Source organism: Anopheles ziemanni, chromosome 3 (assembly GCF_943734765.1).
Source record: "Anopheles ziemanni chromosome 3, idAnoZiCoDA_A2_x.2, whole genome shotgun sequence".
Taxonomy (NCBI): Eukaryota; Metazoa; Arthropoda; class Insecta; order Diptera; family Culicidae; genus Anopheles; species Anopheles ziemanni.
The window spans coordinates 69037787-69058730 of record NC_080706.1 but is presented as its reverse complement, the minus strand read 5'-3'; the positions used below and the strand labels follow the sequence as shown (position 1 = coordinate 69058730).

General features: G+C 43.4%; 2 protein-coding genes across 3 annotated transcripts in view; both read right to left on the bottom strand.

The window, feature by feature from the left end:
• Positions 1-2183: 2183 nt before the first annotated feature.
• On the bottom strand, positions 2184-3664 carry LOC131287457 (angio-associated migratory cell protein). The gene is made up of 3 exons (XM_058316504.1): positions 3537-3664; positions 2578-3469; positions 2184-2473 (listed from the first exon to the last, which is right to left on the bottom strand). The coding sequence occupies exons 1-3, from the start codon at positions 3658-3660 to the stop codon at positions 2263-2265; spliced, it is 1227 nt and encodes a 408-aa protein (XP_058172487.1). The 5' UTR covers positions 3661-3664; the 3' UTR covers positions 2184-2262.
• A 4649-nt stretch (positions 3665-8313) lies between these two features.
• Positions 8314-20944, bottom strand: part of LOC131289171 (MOB kinase activator-like 2) — a 97246-nt gene continuing 84615 nt past the window's right edge. For both annotated transcript variants that reach the window (XM_058318380.1, XM_058318379.1), the window contains exons 2-5: positions 13024-13184; positions 11309-11405; positions 9382-9669; positions 8314-9306 (exon numbers count right to left, since the gene is read on the bottom strand). In XM_058318380.1, the coding sequence (XP_058174363.1) occupies positions 8574-9306; positions 9382-9669; positions 11309-11405; positions 13024-13184 (1279 nt within the window). In that variant the 3' untranslated portion in view covers positions 8314-8573. The remainder of the gene's footprint in view (positions 9307-9381; positions 9670-11308; positions 11406-13023; positions 13185-20944) is intronic.

Below are 20944 nucleotides of genomic sequence, written 5' to 3'. Positions count from 1 at the left end.
TGCGGGCATCCCACGAAGAAAACCTGTTTCCAACCCGAACCCAGAAGAGGAAGATCCCCGGATCCAATCTAAACCGTTCCGAAATTCTACGCCGGGTCCAAAATGGACAAGACAAGACAAGACGGAATTAAGAAAAAAAAACAACGCACACACAAGCGAAGACGAATGAGAGCGCACGCTAACGGTATAATGCCATTTTTCAACCGTGGTGGAGCATTTTTGGCAGGTTTACACCACATCTCCGGAGAAGGTTGGGGCGTGTTCCCGGGGCGGCATGTCGCGAACGGTAGAATGTGGGAAGCATTTTGGGGCTGGGTTGCAGAAAGTGACACAAAATGCGATGAACAACCTACCAGTCATAACAGCAGTACCGGGTAACCTGTTCTGTACCGGGCAGGCCAAGGCAGGGGGCCTCGACAGCAGTAAGACGTGGAGATACTGGCGAAAACCGCTTGCACACGCACACATGCCAGCAGACAACCCACGGCGAGGTTGTGATCTTCGGCTGGCAACGGGAAAGACTTGGTGGGAAAAAACGCAGCAAACCTCACTTCAGCATTTGATATTTAAATCAAGCGCCAATTGAGCGATCGTCCAGCCGTCTTTTGGCACCTCTCTGCGCCTGGGACAACGTGTTGGCCTTTTACACGCGGTTCTTCACGTCCGACTGTTGGCATTTCCACCACCAACGCGAAACCCGCAAGGGAGAGAAATCAAGTCCCGTCTTGCGTTCCTGCGTCATGTTTCATTCGCTTGCGGAGTCCCATCTCGATCCGGCAGCTCGATAATGATTAATTGCAGTGTGTCGTCGGCGTGTAGGAAGTATTACGTTTCATTACCCAATCGGTTGGTGAAAATTACAGCGACAGGCTTTTACCTTTCCCCACTCACCACCGTCCGTTATCTCTTCCTTATGCGAATCGCTTTTCGAATCTCAATCTGCAAATGTGTCGTGAAAAAGGGTCCGACCTTCTAGGCGAGCTTCAGAGGTGTGCCTGGGTAATGTACCATTAGCGTTGTAAGTTACACAATTTTTTAATATCATAATAGCCACAAAAAGGGTATAAGGTAAAGAGCAAGCATTCAAGCTACATAAATGTGGTAGAATGTTACCTAAAATAAGAAACCTTACGAATACCTCCCCAAGTTATCGTAAAAATAAAAACCCTGAAAAGCATCTCCTTAGAAAATAAACCAAACATTATTATCCATAAAAAAACATGCTTTGCAATATTTTGCTGTTGCCTTTACAGTGCAAACAAAATCCAAAAATCACAATTGTCTACCAAAAAAGCTATTTAGCTTCAAAGAAGGTACACAAGATTGATATACCGATGAACTTAATTGATAATTGAGAAACTTCTTAACGATGTATACGAATTAAAAGTTCATTATACAGAAAAGTATTTGCTGTGAGAAGAGAGATAGGAAAAGTAGAACCAACATTTTTGACTTTCCCAAATGGATCCCTCACACAGTCCATCCCGGAATCCATTCTCGGATTAAACTCGAGCCCCTTAATTCCATCCGTTAAAACATTCGGCACAATTAACCCCGGAAAACCGTTCCCCATTTACTAGCCAAACCGACCGCGTCCCCACAATCCGCTGGGCAAACAATCGACAAATCATCCAGCTTGTCAACATTTTTCCCGACCCTTTCCCAACTGCTCCTGGACGGTGGGTTCACATGGCCGGCCTCAGCAACCAAGAACCGGCTGGAGGGTGCACCAGAAGAAGAGAAATACATACATATGTATGCACAATCATCAGGCAGAATAAATACGGGTCGGGCCGGCAGTAAACCAGCGTTTTTGGAAAACTTGTTCCCGCCGCTGAATGTGTCTGTGTGTATTTTGTTGTTTTTTTTTTATGATCGTCATGTTCTGCATTTTGACCTAGTTGCAGCTACCATTCTGAACGCTGAGGGACAGTTTAAAAAAGATGACAATCGCACTTGGACAATAAAATTTCTTATGCCTTTTTTGGTGAAATTTAAAATAACATCGATCGTATCACGATCTGGTCCAAACGAGCCGCAGGTAATTTTATGACCCTTTTTAAATTAAGTAATTCAATATACATTCACCGACATTTAATTATTACCTTGTTTGTTTTGTTAGTTTATGTTTTACTCGATAAGTTCTTTCGATTCTTTAATGATAACGAAACTAAATATTTGTTGTTCAACAGTGTTTCAAAATTAAACAAACATGCTTGTTATACATTATTATGTACCCTAAACAAACAAAAACCTCTTACATCATACCGCGGATGGTACCTCGAATATTTTGGCCGTAGTATCTTCCGACACGGAGAGAATGATGTTTTTCTCCTTATTGTAGGCAATGTGCTGCACATCGTCCGTGTGGCCGCTCAAAGTGAAACGCATCGCCCCGCTCCGAACGTCCCATCCCTTCACCAGTCCCCCCAACGTTCCAGCACAGACCATGTAATCTTTGAGCCACATCATTCTGAAGAAGAATCAAATATTGTACCGTAAGTTCCAATTGCGCACACATCATCCCTTTCGGTTAGTTGTGGATTAGCGAATAAAAAGCGGGAAACAGTAACTTACCGCGTAATCCCGGTGGGGTTTTCATCGGTGCACTCGACCCGCTTGGCCTGTCGTGCGATGTCCCAGATGGTCACCTTACCCGCCAGCGTTCCGGTGGCAGCGATTTTCAACTCGAAATCAGGATAATCCAGCAACACCGCCTCGATGGATTCCTCCGACGGAGCCGTCAGCGTTCCGAGCACACCGTTCGTGCCCACTACGAGTGTGCTTCCGTCCTCACCACCCGTAACAAACAGCTGATTGTCCTGATCGATCCCCAGCGAGGTAATGTTCGCCGAATGGCCAGCACTCGGGGGTACTTCCATCACCGTTGCGTTTGTTTTCAGGTCCCAGAGCTTGAAATGTCCATCGCCGTATCCTGCTGCAAGTTTTTTACCATCGTGCGTCAGCTCGATCGTTTCACACTTGGTACCGTGGCCTTGCAGCACCTTGCAGTCGCCGGACGGTATCCGCCAGACGTACACCTCGCCAGACTCCGTCCCGGCCAGCAGTACGTGTGCTGCCCCGTGCCATCGAAGTCCGCACATGTCGCCAACGGTGAACTCCCACACTTTGCGGTAGTTTTGGCTTACTTTAAAAACCTGAATGTAGCCCGAAATGTCACCGGTGGCAACGAACGTTCCGTCGTAGCTAAATCCTACTCCGATTACCGAATCCGAATGATTGGTCACTTCAAATTTCACTTCACCGGTTTTCGTGTCCCACACGTAAGCTTTGTCATCTTCTCCACCCGTGACGGCTAAATCTTCTGTGGGATGTAGTGCTCCGCAAAAAAGGGGCGACGTATGCTTCTTGAATGTTAGTTTCGCATCATCCCGCACTGGTTGTCGGCTGCTTCTTGATCCGCGTGCTTCATCGAGCTCTTCCTCGTTGGCCTCGTCCGAATCTCCATCTGTGAAGTGAAAGGTTTTTACTGTAGGATTCTTACTGATTTACCATCGCAGCGACGAATAATCTACCATAAGCTTCATTCTCCCACTGGTCCAACACTTCATCGGCGTCGCCAACGTAGATTAGCTCCTCGTCATCTTCGTCTTCCGGCTCTAAACCGTACGGCGATTGGGGTGGAGTATTTTCACGCATTTTATTCACACGCAAAACACACGGTTATTGTTGAGAAATCCTACGAAAGTGATAAATTTAAACTAAAAACAAGATTGTGATGAAGATTTGTGATACCGGCACAAAAGCGCGTGCTTAACAAATGTCAAATGAAACGTAAACAAACAAACTGTCACATCAGCTGTAGATAACTGTCAAACAACAAATATGAATCAAGCGTTACATGCGTTAGCAAGGATCGCGCGCATAATTTGAAAATTTTGTAACCGCCAATATGGTAATGATATTCATTTTCACCAAAAATTAACTAAACATAAACTAGTATCTTTTCTTAGGCCGAGTAGAATACAAATTAAATAAAATCAATACACACAATTTTTGAAACTATCAACCAGTTCAAGCTTTTATTATCGTTTATTGATCTTTTATGTCCATATTTATCATGGGTCGCTCCTTCTACGGCTACGGGAGTATTAGAAAGATTTTCTCCCATTCCTATGCACTCCTACGTTTCGAATCATCGCTTAGTTACGTGTGGGATAACAAATGATTTTAGGATTAGTGTAAGTTTGTCATTGTTGGCTGTCTATAATGCTATTGATAGGGTTTGCTTACGCTTCTCCGGCGCTAGGTGGCTGGGTACGCACTTCGTCACTTCGATGTGTGCACTCACAATATTTTATCAATCCAAAGAGGAAGAAGTGTTAGCTCGCCAGTGTGCAGATGAAATGCATTTAAAAATATGAAAAAATACGACGAGGACGCAATAGACAATTATTTCTTCTAAAGGCCACTTTTGTCAATCAGCCTAACATTATATGCTTATGTTTGTTTTCTTCTTGTTTCTTTATTTTCAGCGTTGTTGCATCTGTTTGTTTTTAGTTATTTATTTGGTTTCACTTTTCTTCCCGTTCACACACTACACTCGGTTGCAACGATCGTTTTCAACATACAAACACAATACCTAACACATAAATGCGAACCAATTGAGCTATGCTCTTCAGAACTCGGTCGCACCGTTGACTAATGAAATTATTTCCTACTTTTCGATACGTGACTTCGTGATTTACTCCTTTTCTCTTGGAAAACATTATTGACTCTTCAAATCATGTGAATTATACTGCTTCGTGCAAAATCACTTTGCTTATCTTGGCGATGAGCTCACCCTCTTTAATTTGATAGATTTAAGAAGTGGCAAATACATGTTTCCTCTCCGTTTTACAGTGATGGTACCTCGATGAACATTTATCTGACTTTTAATTTGCACATATTCATTCACTAACTTGAATCTGCTCAAATTGATGGGTGCGTCGCGAAAGAAAGTAGGGTTATATTACGATTTTGTTTACTAGTCATCTATTCTTGGTAGTGAATGCATTTTTTTTTATTTTGTGATTTTTTTTAGTTTTTGTTCGACACATGACTTGGTCGAATAAAAAAACATACTCCAACATACACTAGTTATTCTATCACAATTTCTTACATTTTATGCTCTCTGCTTTCAGTTTTTTTTCTATTTTCATCAGAAATCAATACTGATTACACCAATCAGATAACACATAAAAACATATATATTCAAACAAAAACAAATCATTCATGAAAAGCGATGTAACTAATAACTCGTGTTGACATGGATGTTGATGAGAGTTGATGTTGAAGCTGCATGGAAAATTCATCGACGAATGATGTGGAATGATAATGATGGCCTTTTAGTCCTGTAAATGAAATGTAAAAAATATGTGATGATGAAAAACAACAATTTTTTTCTGTTCCGTAAACTGAGAACAAAAATATAATTTTTACTTGATTGATGATTGTTTTCGGTACTTGAAAAATAATGAACTCAAAAACTTAACCTTCATGCTTAACCTCCTCCAACGGCCCCAATTACAGTGTAAGCGCCATCCACACGATCCTCTATCTTCCATTACGCGCAACATTGAGATGAATGGATAAGAAGCGTTTACTTTTCACTCCTATTTTCAATCTCCTGCTATTTACTACTGACCGGAATTAGTTTTCTTTCAATTAACACGGGCAACAGCCAATAACAATTATGCATGTAATGTATTTCCATTTTGTTTTTTTTTTCTTTTTGTTTTCAATTTGTTTTGTGTAACTCGCTTTTACTTCTCCTACTACATCTCCTATAAGCCATGCCCCACATCACACATTTTTGTTATCTATTTCTGTGGTTTGGGTAGACAAGGAGCTTTCCTTTGTTTTTTTTTTTATACTTTATCTTTGCAACTACAGCACTCACCCACGTGCTCACACTATTCGGCTTCTCACTATTTTTTTTAACACTCTTTTATTTTTCCTCCTTATAACACATTTCTTCCACTCTTTGCTTCTATAGTCCGCTCTATTCCTCTGTATTAAATATATATGTATATATATTTTAATTATCTTATTTAATCTTGTTAATTTTTAGTTTTCTTCTGTTTTCACATTGTTTAGCTCTATTTCACTTTGCAGATTTAGCTTGCACAGTAGTTTAAGCTGGCTCTTTTTACATATATCACCACTTCCAAGTCTAGTTTTTAGCAGTAATGATTTGCATTCTTCACGTGTTGCCGTTATGCAGTTTTGTTAATGTATTTTTTCTCGTGTTAATAACAACTACACTTTCACCCCATTCTTTTATTCGTTTCCGTTCTGTAGTGTATTCACAATGGTTTATTGAATTTGCTCTGATATTCCTTTTGATCAGCTGCTTTTCCGACTTCTGATTTGCTTTTTCATTTGAGCAGAGATGCCCTATAATCGATCGATTAAATCATCGACCATTCGGTTATGCTCTATTATTTAATCCGTTCTCTGTGCTTTTTCTTCGTGTATTTTTAGTCAAGAATGTGTGACTGCAAGCCATGCAGATGTCCGCCTTAGCACGCATACTCCAATGTGTTTTGATGCCCAAAGTGTTTTGTTCAATACATTGCATATGGTTGTGGTTAAAGAGCTAGGTGCGAAACATTACCGCAAGCGCATTGCAGTTGGTAAGAAAAAAAGGAAAACCAATTAACATTGGAAACAAATATTATACTTTGTAAATTAGTGGCTGTGGTTTTCAATGAAAACAGCTGAAGTTTAATTTTGTCAGAACTTGTTTAAAAACTAAAGGCTTTCTTCATTTTGTAGTAGAAATAGTTCATTGATTGGCTAGTGACTTCTCGACAGAGCTTGGTTATCTTTTGAATGATAAAAGAAGAAAATTTGTAAACAAGCAAAACATTATTCTAAGCGTTTCCCCTTCACGTCATTCAGCAATCTTCACGATTCTTACTACGAAACATGCTAGCATGGAACAACCAAACAATGAAACAAATGAGGCATGGTAAAAAGGTAGAATAAAACAAGATAACAGTTCAAAAAGAAATTGCAAGCAATGTATGAACAAAAAACTAACAATATTGGAGAAGAGGGCGTGCAAAAAAAGTAAAAATATACAGTTACCTACAAACTACATAGGCTTCCGTTAACATTAAGAAGATACACACGTATATCACCCTTTTTGTTTTCACTTCGCTGTTAGTCGTCTAAAAATTGATCTTTTATTTCAATCGGATCTGCACTAGCAGCCCGCATTTATATACGCTGTTATGCTCCTGTTTTCTTCTATTTTATCATCTTTGCTTAACGAATGACCCAACGTGTTCGAGTTGTTAATCTTCTTTCGCACATATAATGCAGCTTCACTTTGTTGGTTCGTACATAATTCGAATGTGCCAGCCCAGTTTTGCATGGTAGTAAAGTTTGAAAGTGCAATGGCAGTGGATCTAAAGCCTAGACGAACAAAATATTTCCGCTCTTTCGATGAAATCCACTCGGAAAATAAAAACAATAGGTAGTAAAAGAACTTAAGAAAAGAAACGATAACTCAGACTACAACAGATTTATATAGAAAAAGGAAACGACAGTACTTCTTTTACATGAACGGAAGTGAAACGTGAAAAGCTTAAGAATGGCAGATTAAACCAATGCTGAAAATTTTATAAACAGATTTTTTTGAAAAACATTCCAATTATTAAAAATAAGTAACGATAGCTTGAAAGCACGAACAACAGGAGGATAAAAAAGACGAAACGATAAGAAATGGTGTGCATGTGAGGATGTAGATAGAAAAAGAGCTACCGCAAGGATGCAATTCGACCACTTAGCACAGTTTGAAACCCATCAACGCTGCCATCATGCTACTAATTTGTTCTGCCATTTTTGCCATGGAACTATTCCGATGGTGTTCCTTAGATTGGTTTCGACAGATCATCTTCCGCGAACTTGGGCGAGTTGCTACCGAGATGGGGAATTAGCATAAATATTTCTCTGACCAGCCAAAAAATCATATCCAGAGAAATACGGCAAGTGTCAGAATCTTGTGGTTCGATCAAAAAGTTTAACATTTACACATATATTTATCTATTTATCTGTTACGAGCCATAAAGTCATTCTCTGCCTAATGATAAAATGATGCTTAGCTTGTTTTAAAATAAAGCTCACGCAATGCGCGCGAAGGTGAATTGCGTTTTTCGGTAGGTAAAGGCAACCAATGGGAAAACCCAATCCCACCAAAACCCACACGCACAACACACATCCAAACGCACGGAGATAATCTGTCTCTGCTCCAAGTCCGGTGGCTGGCTTTCCTATGCATCCGTCTTGGCGGTTGGGGTTGTGTTTTTGTTTTTTTTGTTCGTTTTCAGATTTTTGTTTTCCTTCGCTTTGTGTTTCGCATGTCTTCGCCATTTTTCCTGTCGTGCCCTTCTGCACGTGCGCTCCCCTTATCCCCGCTATTTCTTCTGTATTTGCGTTTTTGTTGTAAGATCACATTTTGGTCAGATTTGGGTGGGTACCTGGAGGGCCCCACAGCACGCAGCCCCGCCCAGCAGGAACATGGTTCCGGCACCGGCGCCAACGCTCGCAGTCCAGCGTATCCACTATGCCGTTGTTTGCGTGTTGGACGACTGCTGGCAGTTTGCCCCGCCCGAGTGTCCACCACCACCACCGCCGCCGCCGCCTCCTCCACCCCCACCACCACCGCCCACAACGCTGTAACCGACGCCACATCCAGATACGCCGACACTGCCTGTACTGCTGCCACTGCCGCCACCGCACGTTTGCATCATCTGATGATGGTGCTGATGATGATGGTGCTCCTTTCCACCGGCGTTATGATGATTATTACTACTACTATTTACAACACTGCTGCCGCCGGACTCCAGCGGCTGCTTGCAGATCGGCTGTGCCGTCGCGTCCCCATCGATGAGCGCGTGGAGGTGCACGGAGGTGGCGGCCGCCGGGCCACTATCACTACTACTACTATTATTGTTCTCCGCACTGCAGCTGTTGGTGGAGGAGGCAGGAAGAGGGGAGGGACAGGAGGCGTTGCTGTTGGTCGGCAACGTCGTGGCCGCCGTCATCGTCGTTGCCGCCGGCGTCCCCGTCCCCGTGCCCGGTGCGGTTTGCAGCAGCGGAGGCGAACAGGAAGCGGTCGAGGACGTCGACGAGGACGAGCACGTGTTGGTGGTGCCGGTCGAGGCCGAGGTCGTGGACGCGATCGAGGCACTGCTGTTGTCGGCGTTCGGCGCCGTCGGATCGTCGGTCAGGCGAAGCGCAATCTCCAGATCGCGCAGGACTTCCGTCTCTTTGGGTTCTATCAGATTGAATCGCCTGCAAGGAGAGAGAACGTAAAGTGGATTATTGGATTGCGGGTTGCCAGGGATTGTCATCGCTATCCTGTGTTACCTATGGAACGCGGTCAGGTGCGCGAAGGTGAGGTTGAGATGCGCGTGCAGTCCGAGCAGGGCGACCTCGCGGAAGTGGGCCGCGTACAGGTGCGCGATCACATGAAACAGTAAGCGTACGATTTTTCTAGCAATACTCTCGAACGAACTAGGGAACTCATTGGCATATTTGGTGGGAAAGATCGACTCGTCGCTGACCGTCTTCTGCGTGAACGTCATTACGTAGTCGATGTACTGTGGTGCCGCCACCCGCGTCTTCTTGCCCTTCTCGTCGAACCAGAGGTACATCCTGTAGCGGAGAGAGAAAAAAGAAAACTCATTATAGATACTTAAGACCGACCAAAGCGAAAAGAATAGTGATGCTTCATGACATCAAAAGAACATTCTCTTCCCGGTATCTTGCAACGATCTCAGACCAAACCGATGATACGATGTGGTAACGACACACACAAACACACAACAGCGGAACTATATGGTTCATAAAGGAATGCGCACTGTCATTCCTAAACATCGGGCCGTCAACAAGCATCAACCCTTTCTTTAACGCCTCACACGCGTCTTCAACCTCGATATTTGAGAACCAATCTCAATGGGCTTTCGTATCGTAACCTTCACGCCCGGCATCGTGGGCGGTCGGGAAAGGAAAGAATAAAAACCTCCCTTCCCCCTCTGTATCGCGCCGGTTGATCAAAGTATTTTGTGATGTTTAAGTACGGCAGGTTGATAGGACCGTTTGAACTCCGAAAGGTAGGACATAAAGGAAAAGGGTCGGCGTTAAAGAGACGACTCTTTGAGAACGATCTCTTCAGTCGAAATATTAAATGATGGTGTGGGTTTGATATCCTGTTTGTCAATGTTTATATTTCACAAATAAAATAAAAAACATAAATTTCAAGCAAAATAAAGTAATGGAAAATGCTGTTTGGAGCATTGAAAAATATTTAAAGATGATAGCATTAATATCACAACACTAACACAAACTTGTTTCTCTAAAATTTTGTTTAGAGTCAATAAAATAAGTTCCAAATAACGATCACGCTTCTGTGCCATTTATTTTCATTTCAGTTTTATGTTGCTTGCACGAAGCGGGGGGTAAAATGTGTCATTGGTCGAATTTATTATTTCAGGCCAGCGCTCGATCTCCGATCGATCATTCGATCGATCGATCGAGCAAATAAACATTCGGACAAACTTTCAAGCTAAAACCAGACACCATCGTCGCCGGGTCGAAAGGAGTGCCGGGCGGTCCTCCCAATGACGTTACGTGACGCGACGACTGGCAACCCCATTTTGCCTGCCAGCCAACCAGAGTTCGACAAAGGTGACGGCCGTTCCGAGACGTTCTCGATCGAACGGCAGTTCTTCAGTCGCCATACGCACGGAAAAAAGCAAGAACCAAAACGAACGCCTTCCAGACGATCGTGATGAACGATGTTTACAAACGCACCGAAGCTTCTGCGAGGGGCAAATAGGGTAAAACTTCAACCGAATGCAAATAAAAAAGAAGAAAGTTTCCTTTCGGCGCTGCATGGGTCGACTTTAAAAACAACCCCGATAGTGCACGCACAAGAAAAAAAAAAGATGAACGTAAAGTTGCAAATGAAACCGGCGTCCTCCGGCGACGAAGAAAGGAAACCAGCGCGCCGGTAATGTCCATCGCACGTTTATCGTTCGTCGCGATATGCAAATGCACATTGAAATAGGAAAGAAAACGACAACGTACGGACTTTATTCTCGGGCTTTTGAGATATTTAAACCATTAAAAAGCAACAATGGGCCTTGAACGGAGGAAATTTCCTCCACCCGGTGTTGAAACCTCCTCCTAATGCTCCATTGTTGGCTGGGCGGGAAAGCTTGGTTGCAATAATAAACCTTGGTAACTTTTAGCGGAGGGGTGTGATTTGCATCACTCCAAATCATTGACTCACCTAGTTCCTGGACCGGTCATGTCTGGACAGCCGGACGGAGTACAGAATTCACTGATGGTACCATACACTAGGTTGACGTGCTCGAATAGCGCAAGAGCTAGAAGTAAAAGAAAAAAAATAGACACAGGATATTAGTAGTTCAATCAATACAAAGCCTAAAGACATAAATAATGTAAACAGAAAAAAGTAATTCTATTCGCGTTTCGAATTCTTTTGTTTGAGAATGATTCAGTTTGACGCTCGTTAAAAAAGATATCTAAATGTTAAATGAGTTTTTACTATGTTCCAGTACTGCTTTTCCTTTCAACAAAGTATAGTTATAGATTTAAAAAAATAAAAAAGAAGCCGTCAAACAAAAACACCCTTTCAACGCAGAGCTCATATCACAAAGCAAGCAAAACTCCCAACAACCAAAATGATAACCTTCGCCATCATTTATCATGCCAAAACCAACTCCACCAGATGGGAAGCCAAAAAACCAACAATGTGTCTCCTTTGAGCCAAATCTGCCAAAAGACTGTCTGTCCAGTCTGTCTGGCGGCTTTTGACACTAGGAGACTTTTTATTTTTGCATAACTTCTCACAAACACCCAATCCTGTTTTATTCTTGTTTTACGATGCAACCAGTTCCTTGCGACGAACAGTCTTAAAATGCTTGCCCAAAAGATATAAACACAATTTCAAGACAATACTTTTTTTTTTGTTTTTGCAAGCGTCGATCAGCTAAAAACAAACAAAAAACGTTTGTCCTAGACAAAATGGAACGAAAACTCGCCAGCGGATATTCCGTTTTTTTTTTCAAACAATCAAAAGAGGCTTGGCAACATTCAAAACTCGAGAGCAGTGTGAAGAAACAAAAAACTGTCCATATGGGTCATTTAAAATCAGCCGAAAGAAGCGAATGATTGATGACAATAGATGGGTGGGCAGATTATTAAATGAGCAATACAGCATTTGTTGTTTTATTGATGTTTTATCTCGCCATATTCACTGCTCGATTAGATTGGAAAATATCTCCCGATGGCCTCATTGTTGGCAGGAAACCATTTTTTTTAGCAAAGCATACAAAAGATCGGCGAAAAACGGAAAGGCAGTGTGCTAGAATCTTCGAAAGCCGTTGAAATGTGATGCAACCCGTGGGTATTTTGAAGGAAGGTTTTGTTTCATGCTTCTGCTTCATTCATCTCTCGCTCGTCAGCGGTTGGGCGTGAGTCACATCAACATTTTGCGTACATGGGAGGAGAAAAAAACATTGGAAAAGATAAAGTCGAAACGGCGAGAAAGCGAGAAATTAACTCATCTTCGTTGGGCGGCGGTTGATGATGTGGTGGTTTGGGTTTCAAGTAGGAAAAAAAGGGCGATGGGAATTCTGTCCATGTGTCACACGGCCGATGCGACTCATCATCAACCCGCTGGTGGGCGACAACGCGTCTGGGTTTCGTTAATAAGCTTTTAAATGTGACGAGGGGATCATAAAAGTTAGACCGTAGGTAGATCCTACATGATTGATGCCTGCGTTCGCGAAGAAGCAATCCAATTTTGGATGTCTATGGCTTTGAAGTACAGCAAATTCTTCATTTATCATTCATTCATTGACGAATGAATTTGTTTGTAAAACTTACTCACTAATGATATGTAAAAAATCATGTTAAAAAAATATAAGAATAGTGTTTAGATCTATGAATGATTATATTTAACTCTTCAGCAATACTTACTGTGCGACGCTAGCCATTCGTTGTAATCCAAACCGGCGGGGAGATCGACTAATAATCGCAGATCCGCATCGGGCAGCTTCCGTTCTAGTAGCCCCTCCTCGAGGTAAAGTTTTGTGTCGCCCTGGTTTGAGTCCCCGTCTCGTTCCTTGCGTCGGGCTTTTCTGTGGATCAAAGAATCGAACGACGATAGAAAAAACATTAATGTCAGCCATTAAAAAAGGGTTGATCGGGGTTCAAAGGGGGAAATAAAAATGCTCGTTTAAAAATATCAGTCGGGGGGTTGTTACAACACTTTTAATTTGTTTTCGAACACATTTGCGATTGCGATCCCGATGTATCGGGGGGAGGGTTTGAAACGATCTTACATATCGAGAAAACGAAAGCCAATCGGCATTAAAACACACACACACTTTTGCGCAAACGATGGGACTATCAAAGCGGCATTAATTCAAAACCTTCCCATATTGCTTCATCGTTAAATATGACGTTCTTCACGCCTCCGCCGCGGGATGCACGCGATATCTTGAGAAATTGAAAGTTACTGTCCGAAGATCAAGTGAGTTTTATTCGCTTTCATCGAAGCTGAAGAGGAAACGCATTTTCCCCCACCGACTGCAACGGGCAAAGCGGTCGACGAGTCAATATTTTCCGCCCCGGGACCGTGCCTTTGATCGTAAATTATCGTGTTCTCGCCGATCTTTGAGCTGCAGCTCTCTTGGCGGACATCGGACAACAGATCGGAAAACCAGGCGGAAAACCAGGCAGCCCCTCCTGATGCAGCCCGACGCTCGGTGTGTCCGCGGGAAATGGAAGGTAATGAACTGTGAATGCTCCACATTTTCTATTTCATTAATCCCTCTTTCCAACGCACTCGTTGCCGCCGTTGATCCCCTTCCAATCGCTCGCAAACCCTTTTCCAACCCAACGAGAGCGTACGACTTCTTCGCTTGCTTTCTTCCTCAACCGGTGGATGTGTGCGTTAATTTACCCTCTGAATAAGGGCCAGATGTTTCCCAAACCGAACATTTAGGTCAGCGATGCTCCACAAACCCACCAAACCGGGGCGGGAACGGTGGGGGACACGTGAAGGGTTTTCTTACGGGAGCTGTCCCTAATGCACATCAAGCATGGATTGTTTCTTCGCTGACTGTCAAAAAGTAGTCACAAATCATTGTAAACGTAACAAACTAAGATAGATGTCAACGACTGACACCAACAAGCCACCGAAATGTTCATATTAAGTATGAATTTCATACGTTTAGGTATCCTCATCTTATGTTTTCCACGATCATTAGCTATGGAACTCCAACTCGACCATTCCAGATAACGACTCTGTTACTGCCAGATGGGTAAATATTCTCACTAGCACACTTTTATCAACAAAGTCAACATGAACAACAAAAAAGTACATGCTGCTCGTTGGGCATACACGTGTTCCATGTTCTACTGATATGCGACAATGGATGGTTCTTGACGGGGAAGGGATGGAATTTCGACGCTCGAAATAAAGTCTCCCCCCTTCAAATCGACTAATTTGCGACCCTTTATCAAGGTTGGTTAATATATTGAAGATAAGCAGATGAAAAAGCATTGTTTGGAAACATATTTCCGCTTCGATAAGTTATTACACACGGTAGGGGAGCTAGAGGCAATACGCACCCCCGTAAACCGTTTGCATCCCTTTTATTTTTATTTACTTTTAATTAATGTTACTCCAGGTGATGTAAAAATTAAATATTATTACAATGCTGGAATGAAAGATAGTAACGACATTTGTTTCGAATTGTTAGTACCAAAAACGAAATTTAACGTATTTAAAAAAATAAAATCTACCAGTACTTCTTTTTTTTTTATTACATTTGAAGCAGTAAATAAAATATAACAGAACCGGGATAATATATTATTTTAAGAGTTAATAAGTAACTTTTTAGAGTTGTGCTATTCAGATTCAGATTCATGAATCTGAAAGAATCCTTTTATTTTAACTTTTATCTCAATTGTTGCAGACTAGAATATACAGCGTGTTAAATCAATTAATGTTGAAAAATCCTTGTAAAAATATGATTGAATAAAATGTTTAATTATTAGTAATGTCTAATATTTCTTTCTACTGCGTATGAAGAGTACATTATATTTATAAGCTAGTGCGTAATACCCCGCCAAACTCCAACATCACCTTGCATTGAAGCGCTTCGTGTCGTTCCTTTTAGTGACAGGAAGAACAATGAGTATACCGTAGTAAACATAACAATAACCGCCACACTACAATAGGAAATGCTTCTTAATGCGTCGGTGGTTGATGATAGCTACCATTCAATTAGTTACACCACCGTGAGCAACACCACACGGCAAATCGCGCCATTATAACACTTCAACAAACGGCATCATGATGATGAGGACGATCATAACTATCAAACACAAACAAAAGGAGGGAAAAAATTAAAGAAAAAAACTCAATACACCCTAGACGAGGCAGACCATTAACACGTACCGGGGAGGGTTGGGAAAGGAAGTAAGCCAAAAATCCTGGCTTCGAGAATCCAAATGGCGGGGGAGATTTTGTTCGATGTTCCGGTTTGCCCTTTTCCCAATGGTTGTTTTTATCGCAAATGGCTAGTTGTCGTTTGTCGTTGTGTGGGTGTTTTAGTTTGGCAACTATCACCCACCCTCGCGCTACACCCCCACTATCGGACGGTTTTAACCCCCGCCATCATGGTTTTCCGATGGCGTAACCCAACACCCACCACCATCACACGCCATTCGCGCGCCAAATTATAACGGCACGTAATAACGGCTGATAATACGCCATCCTCCATCGGCTCACTTGCTGATTCACTGTGCGCCCCCCCCTTTATGACACCCTGGATGAGAAGTCGAAACATAAAAACAACAGCATGAAACTCGAAACGTGGCGCTCTCGTGCTTGGAAGAAAAAACGCGCACCGAATGTCTTAGAAGCGATAGTAGTAGCGGAATAAGTAGCAGAAGCGAAGTAAGTGGTTGGCGCACTCCAGAGGTCAATTGAGCTAAATGATGCTGGAAACGAGACGCCACCAAGATGATCGTACGATCGTCCGAGTCCGGTCTGCCTTTGGTTGTAACATATGCGCAATCGTGCATAATCTCGCGTAAACAACGCTGCCAACAACCGCCGACTATTCCACGTTCCGACGCTCATTTTCCCTCTCTCTGCCAAGGTCTCCCGGAGGTTTCGGGGTTATTATTGTTTATGATTGTTATGCTAATGGTAACGATGATGATGATGATGATGGTGCTCGTAAGGATGACTGCTGGAGATGCTACGGGAGGAGGTGTGTGTTCTCGTCGACCGGTGGGGCCCGAAAACAAACACGCTTCAATTGATTAAGGAAGTGCGTTGTGGGCACGTCCCAATCAATCTCGCAAGACCGCGCATACGTCACAGACTTTATGTTTTGCAAAAACCGGCGGGGGGATTTCTTTTCTTAACCACAGGAATACGTAAACAACCATTTCGACGTCACTTAAATGGCGGCGCAGCCACTTCGCACTTTGTATTCGTCCGGACGTGGTAATAACGAGAGGACGAGGAGGAATGGAAGGTACAATGTATACGCAATTGAGCCACCGAACACGTGAGCGTCGCGAAGTGCTGGCCATAATCAGCTACCTTACCGGGAAATGATATGGCAAAAGCAGATAGCAGACGGGAGAGAGGAAGGTCTGGAACTGTCTAATTGAATCTTGTTTTCTACTTGTTTCGGTGATATCGTGCAAAAACGGAGGCATAAATTATGTAACACTCATCTGATCTTTCGAGTAAGAGAATAAAGGAAAGAGTATTGAGTCAACTTTTTGCACGACTTTGGCAGTAGATTCACATTTCATGATCGCAAATTTGACAGGAAACAATCATTAACATCTGAAATGCACCACAGTATGATTTTAGGGGGAGAATTGTCTCACGCAATTCCTATAAAAAGGGGTTTCTTCTAACCTAACCTAACTAACCATATTCACCGTTGCTGTTTTCGGTCTCCAGCACGATTGTTTTCCGTTTCTATTGCTATAAACCGCGTATTAAATTTCCCCTTCTACTGTTTATTCTTTTGCTTTCATGAAATACCAAATTATATCCTTCAAATTTCAAGTCCACCTGGTTGGTTTTGTCTCATTTACCATATGGCGTACAGGAAGGGTGTTTAATTATAGCATTATGGGTAACGATCATTTGACAGTTCAAAGGGGTGACTGGGAGTAGTAGAGCATAACAGCAGAGTTAATAACCCTGCGCGACACCCAATCCACAAAACATTGGTGTCGTATATAAATTACTTTAAACTGTATAATATCACCTTATCGTATGGTTAAAGACTTCCTGATTAAATATATTTCTGAACCCAGTTTGACACGTCACTTACGTCGGGCAGAAGAATATGTTGAGAGATTCCTGTGCATAGCGAACGAGGGATCCGAGTGCGTCAGTCAGCTTTGCCGGTACGATCCCCACCTGCCACATAGGCTTCCGTAGGTACAGGATACACTCGATGAGGCCCAGCCTGGATGGTGGAGATCGCTCATACACACTTTTCATTGACACAACGAGCCGTGCGCACAGTCCGGTGTGTGAGGGACTGACGCTTTGCTTTAGTTCTTTTGTGTTACGGCGCAGTACAACGAAATACTGTAGTCCGGAGATGCCCCTGCGGTTATTAAAGCCTAAGCGAGGCGACTAGAGTTGTTGTGGATGGAGTCGTGTACTGATGTGGGATCTAAAGGTTGATTGTACTAGATCACCGATAGCGATTTTTGTTTGTTTATAATGTTTCACACCAATAACTAGAACTTTTTCGGACGGAAGAACCCCGCATGAGGCGTGTCTCGTAGGCGCACTTTGGTTCGGCAACTCCAGGTACAGGATGAGGCGATAAACAACAGGTATCACAACGACACGGTAGTATCACAGAAGTCGGACCAAGGCGTTAGCCACGGGAAAGGGGATGGCCACGGTGATTTTGAACTTGTCTCACTTGTTCAGTTGTTTACCTTTAGAGGTTTTTAAAGCACACTGATATCCCTGATACTTCTCATTTGCTAGCACTGATATCCACATCCGATATATGAACCCGTCGAAATCAATACCGGTACTTCACAAATTTTTCGCTTTCCACGGGAAGGATGTTATCGCTGAATGTACTTGCGCCGCTTGAACGACTTGAACGTCGCGGACGTTCGCCGGAGATCGCACTTGCAGAAGGAATGGAACAGGCACCGGCGCTGATTCCTCATCGAATCGATCATAGTTGGACTGCTGCCGGAAGGAACATGAAATCGGTTATCGAGCCAGAAGTTCAAGCCCGGAAACGGGGGTTTGCTTTGGTCTTATGACATGTTTGTTTGCACGAGCCAGGAACGCCACCGTACGCAAATATTGCGGCAATGTTTTGTATATTCTACGCAGGTACGCAGTTTGGAGCCACTAAATCTAAAATATTTCATCAGCCACGCAGGGAAAAAACCAATATTGACCGAATGGCGCACCGAATGGAGAGTGTTTTCCAAAGTTTTCCCCAAATCGCGCCTCGCTCCTGCTGACCAGCAAAACACGGGTGTTCCGACTCGTACGGTATCAAATCGCAAACTGATAACGTCGAGCCGGAGGCCACCGTTTCATTCGCATGCGCGCGCGCAAGGGGGTAGACACCGTATCGCACACAGGGCAACACGTTGAGCTGATGTCGCAAATGTTGCCCTGTCACGTTGCGATAAGGATCGGCCCATCGCGATGGACCAACTCACACAGGCACCTGTAGACCCCGCGCTTGGCTGTGGGGTGCGTGGTGGTTCCTTACAAAAAAAAACACCAACTACAAGGTACAGAACGGTCCCAAAGAGAGGCGAATAGATCAGGCGACTTCTGCTATCTACCTCTGGACCTGTAGCACAAAAGCACACAAACAGACACACACGCAGGTAAAAGGGAGTTGCGAACTGAAAGGGAAGTGCAAATCCTTATCTTCGAGAGCCCAGCAGGGGTTAAGATAGCGAAGCCTGGATCACCGACCCTACAGTATGAAAAGCGGACAGCCTTATCACGCAGGAAGATTAGGGAACAGGAGAGGGATGAACATATTTAATAAAAAGTGCTTTATCGGTATGACATGGCAGGCCCTCCCCGCAGAGAAATTTGTAATTGGCTTCGGTTGTGAAGAAATGTGTTTATTTTAGGTAATATCCGGGGAAACTTGAGTGAATCACTAAGCACACAACATATGGCCTCTTGCTTGGCCATAAGAGAGATGCCATAAAGCCTGATCGCAATTGAAACCGCGATACAGTTCAAATAGTGATTCTTATCGATTCAATGAATCCATTAAATTCAGGTGTTTGTTGCACTCTATAGCTCACATTCCACGGTCAGGAGTACAAAAACGATGTATTCTGAACAAGTCCTCCATATGGTATTTGAAAAACGCATTCTTTAATGTGTCATTGGTCTAGATAACTAGAACCTACTATCTGACTAGACCTGAAATATGTTTCTTCCGATAAGTTGTGACATTCCACCAAAACCCGGGAGCTCTCGGTGAAGGCACAGAATGCTACTTTTAAACCGCACTTAGTACACACGTGCACCCTTTGCTGAGCCCACGAGAGAAAAAATTGGGCTAACGACCAGTTCCCACGCTAAAACGAGCCAGATGGCCTGTGTGTGTAACTGCGACTGTCACGAATATCCTAAGGCATGCCGATGATGGCGATGATGTAGCATGTTGCCCGAAAGGATCCGTTGGCCGCGAGCCAGCTGGACTGCTGTCACTAGACCTTATTCGCCAAAATTCCCTACGTCGATGACCTTGCATGTGGACCGATGCAGAAGAAGTGCCAACAGAGTTCACACGAAATTCCCAAGGGCAGCTTTTATCATGCATATCCTGGCCAGCTGCTAGCAGATGTGAGTAGAACTTTTCTAATCGATAAGATCCAGAGTAGGGAAATAGTTAGTCCGTGAACTCCGTAGTCATTCTTCCCCATCGGTGATGAAAGTAGATGATCCTAATTACGCTTGATATTTTTAGATTCACGCCAAGTCTGGTGTTCTGGAACGATACGCGAGGATGATAACATTTACAACCCCAAAGATTACAACGGGGAAAACAAACAAACTACACCTCAGCGGATGATTCGCACAAAAATAAATCATGCGTAACCCTTCGTTTCCGTACCTTAGGGAGGGTTATCGGTACCGTGCTTATCGAAAGCACACGGAACTGACTCTTGACTGCCTATTCGTTATCAGCGGATCTACCTGTTGTTTTTATTTCGAGCTACCCTCTCACATTATATTGATTATTTCATTTCCGGTGTGTTGATCGGCGTGGAAGCTCTGGACATAGACGACACATGATGAACTCGTTACGTCAGTGCCTTGGGCGAACTCAAAAACTTGTTGACAATGCATACTTTAAGGATTTAAATAAAACCTCAAATAAGAACAGCTTTCAGCCATCGAATAACTTTATCAAGCACGGTTCAATCGCGTACAACTTGGCAACAATACTCTCATGAGCAGGTCCTTTCCTAACTGCGCAAACGATAAATCTATACGCCTCATTAGTTCCAGACATTTCCACCCCGGTCACACGGTTCACTGGTTCCGGTATTCCTTTGTCCTTTCTTCCCAAACCGCCCGGTGGAAACCTGGGCACGTGAAGCTGACAGGTTCAATCAACAGGATCAATTATCCTCCAGCGGTGCTGGCACGTGTGCGCCGCTTCCTCTACGACACAGCACGACACCGACGGAGACCCACCACCATTGCCAGGGTCGACATCCCCCCGGGTGTTGTTAGTGTTGCGCCACTAAGGATACCTTTTGTGCTCCTACTAAAAAACTCCCGGTCGCCGAATCGGCTTGATTTTGGCAGGCGAAAGAATACAGC

Coding starts and splice junctions, on each gene's coding strand:
- LOC131287457 (XM_058316504.1), bottom strand. CDS start 3,660: ATGCGTGAAAATACTCCACCCCAATCGCCGTACGGTTTAGAGCCGGAA. Junction 3,470..3,536: donor GTGGGAGAATGAAGCTTATG/GTAGATTATTCG, acceptor TTCACTTCACAG/ATGGAGATTCGGACGAGGCC. Junction 2,474..2,577: donor AACCCCACCGGGATTACGCG/GTAAGTTACTGT, acceptor ATTCTTCTTCAG/AATGATGTGGCTCAAAGATT.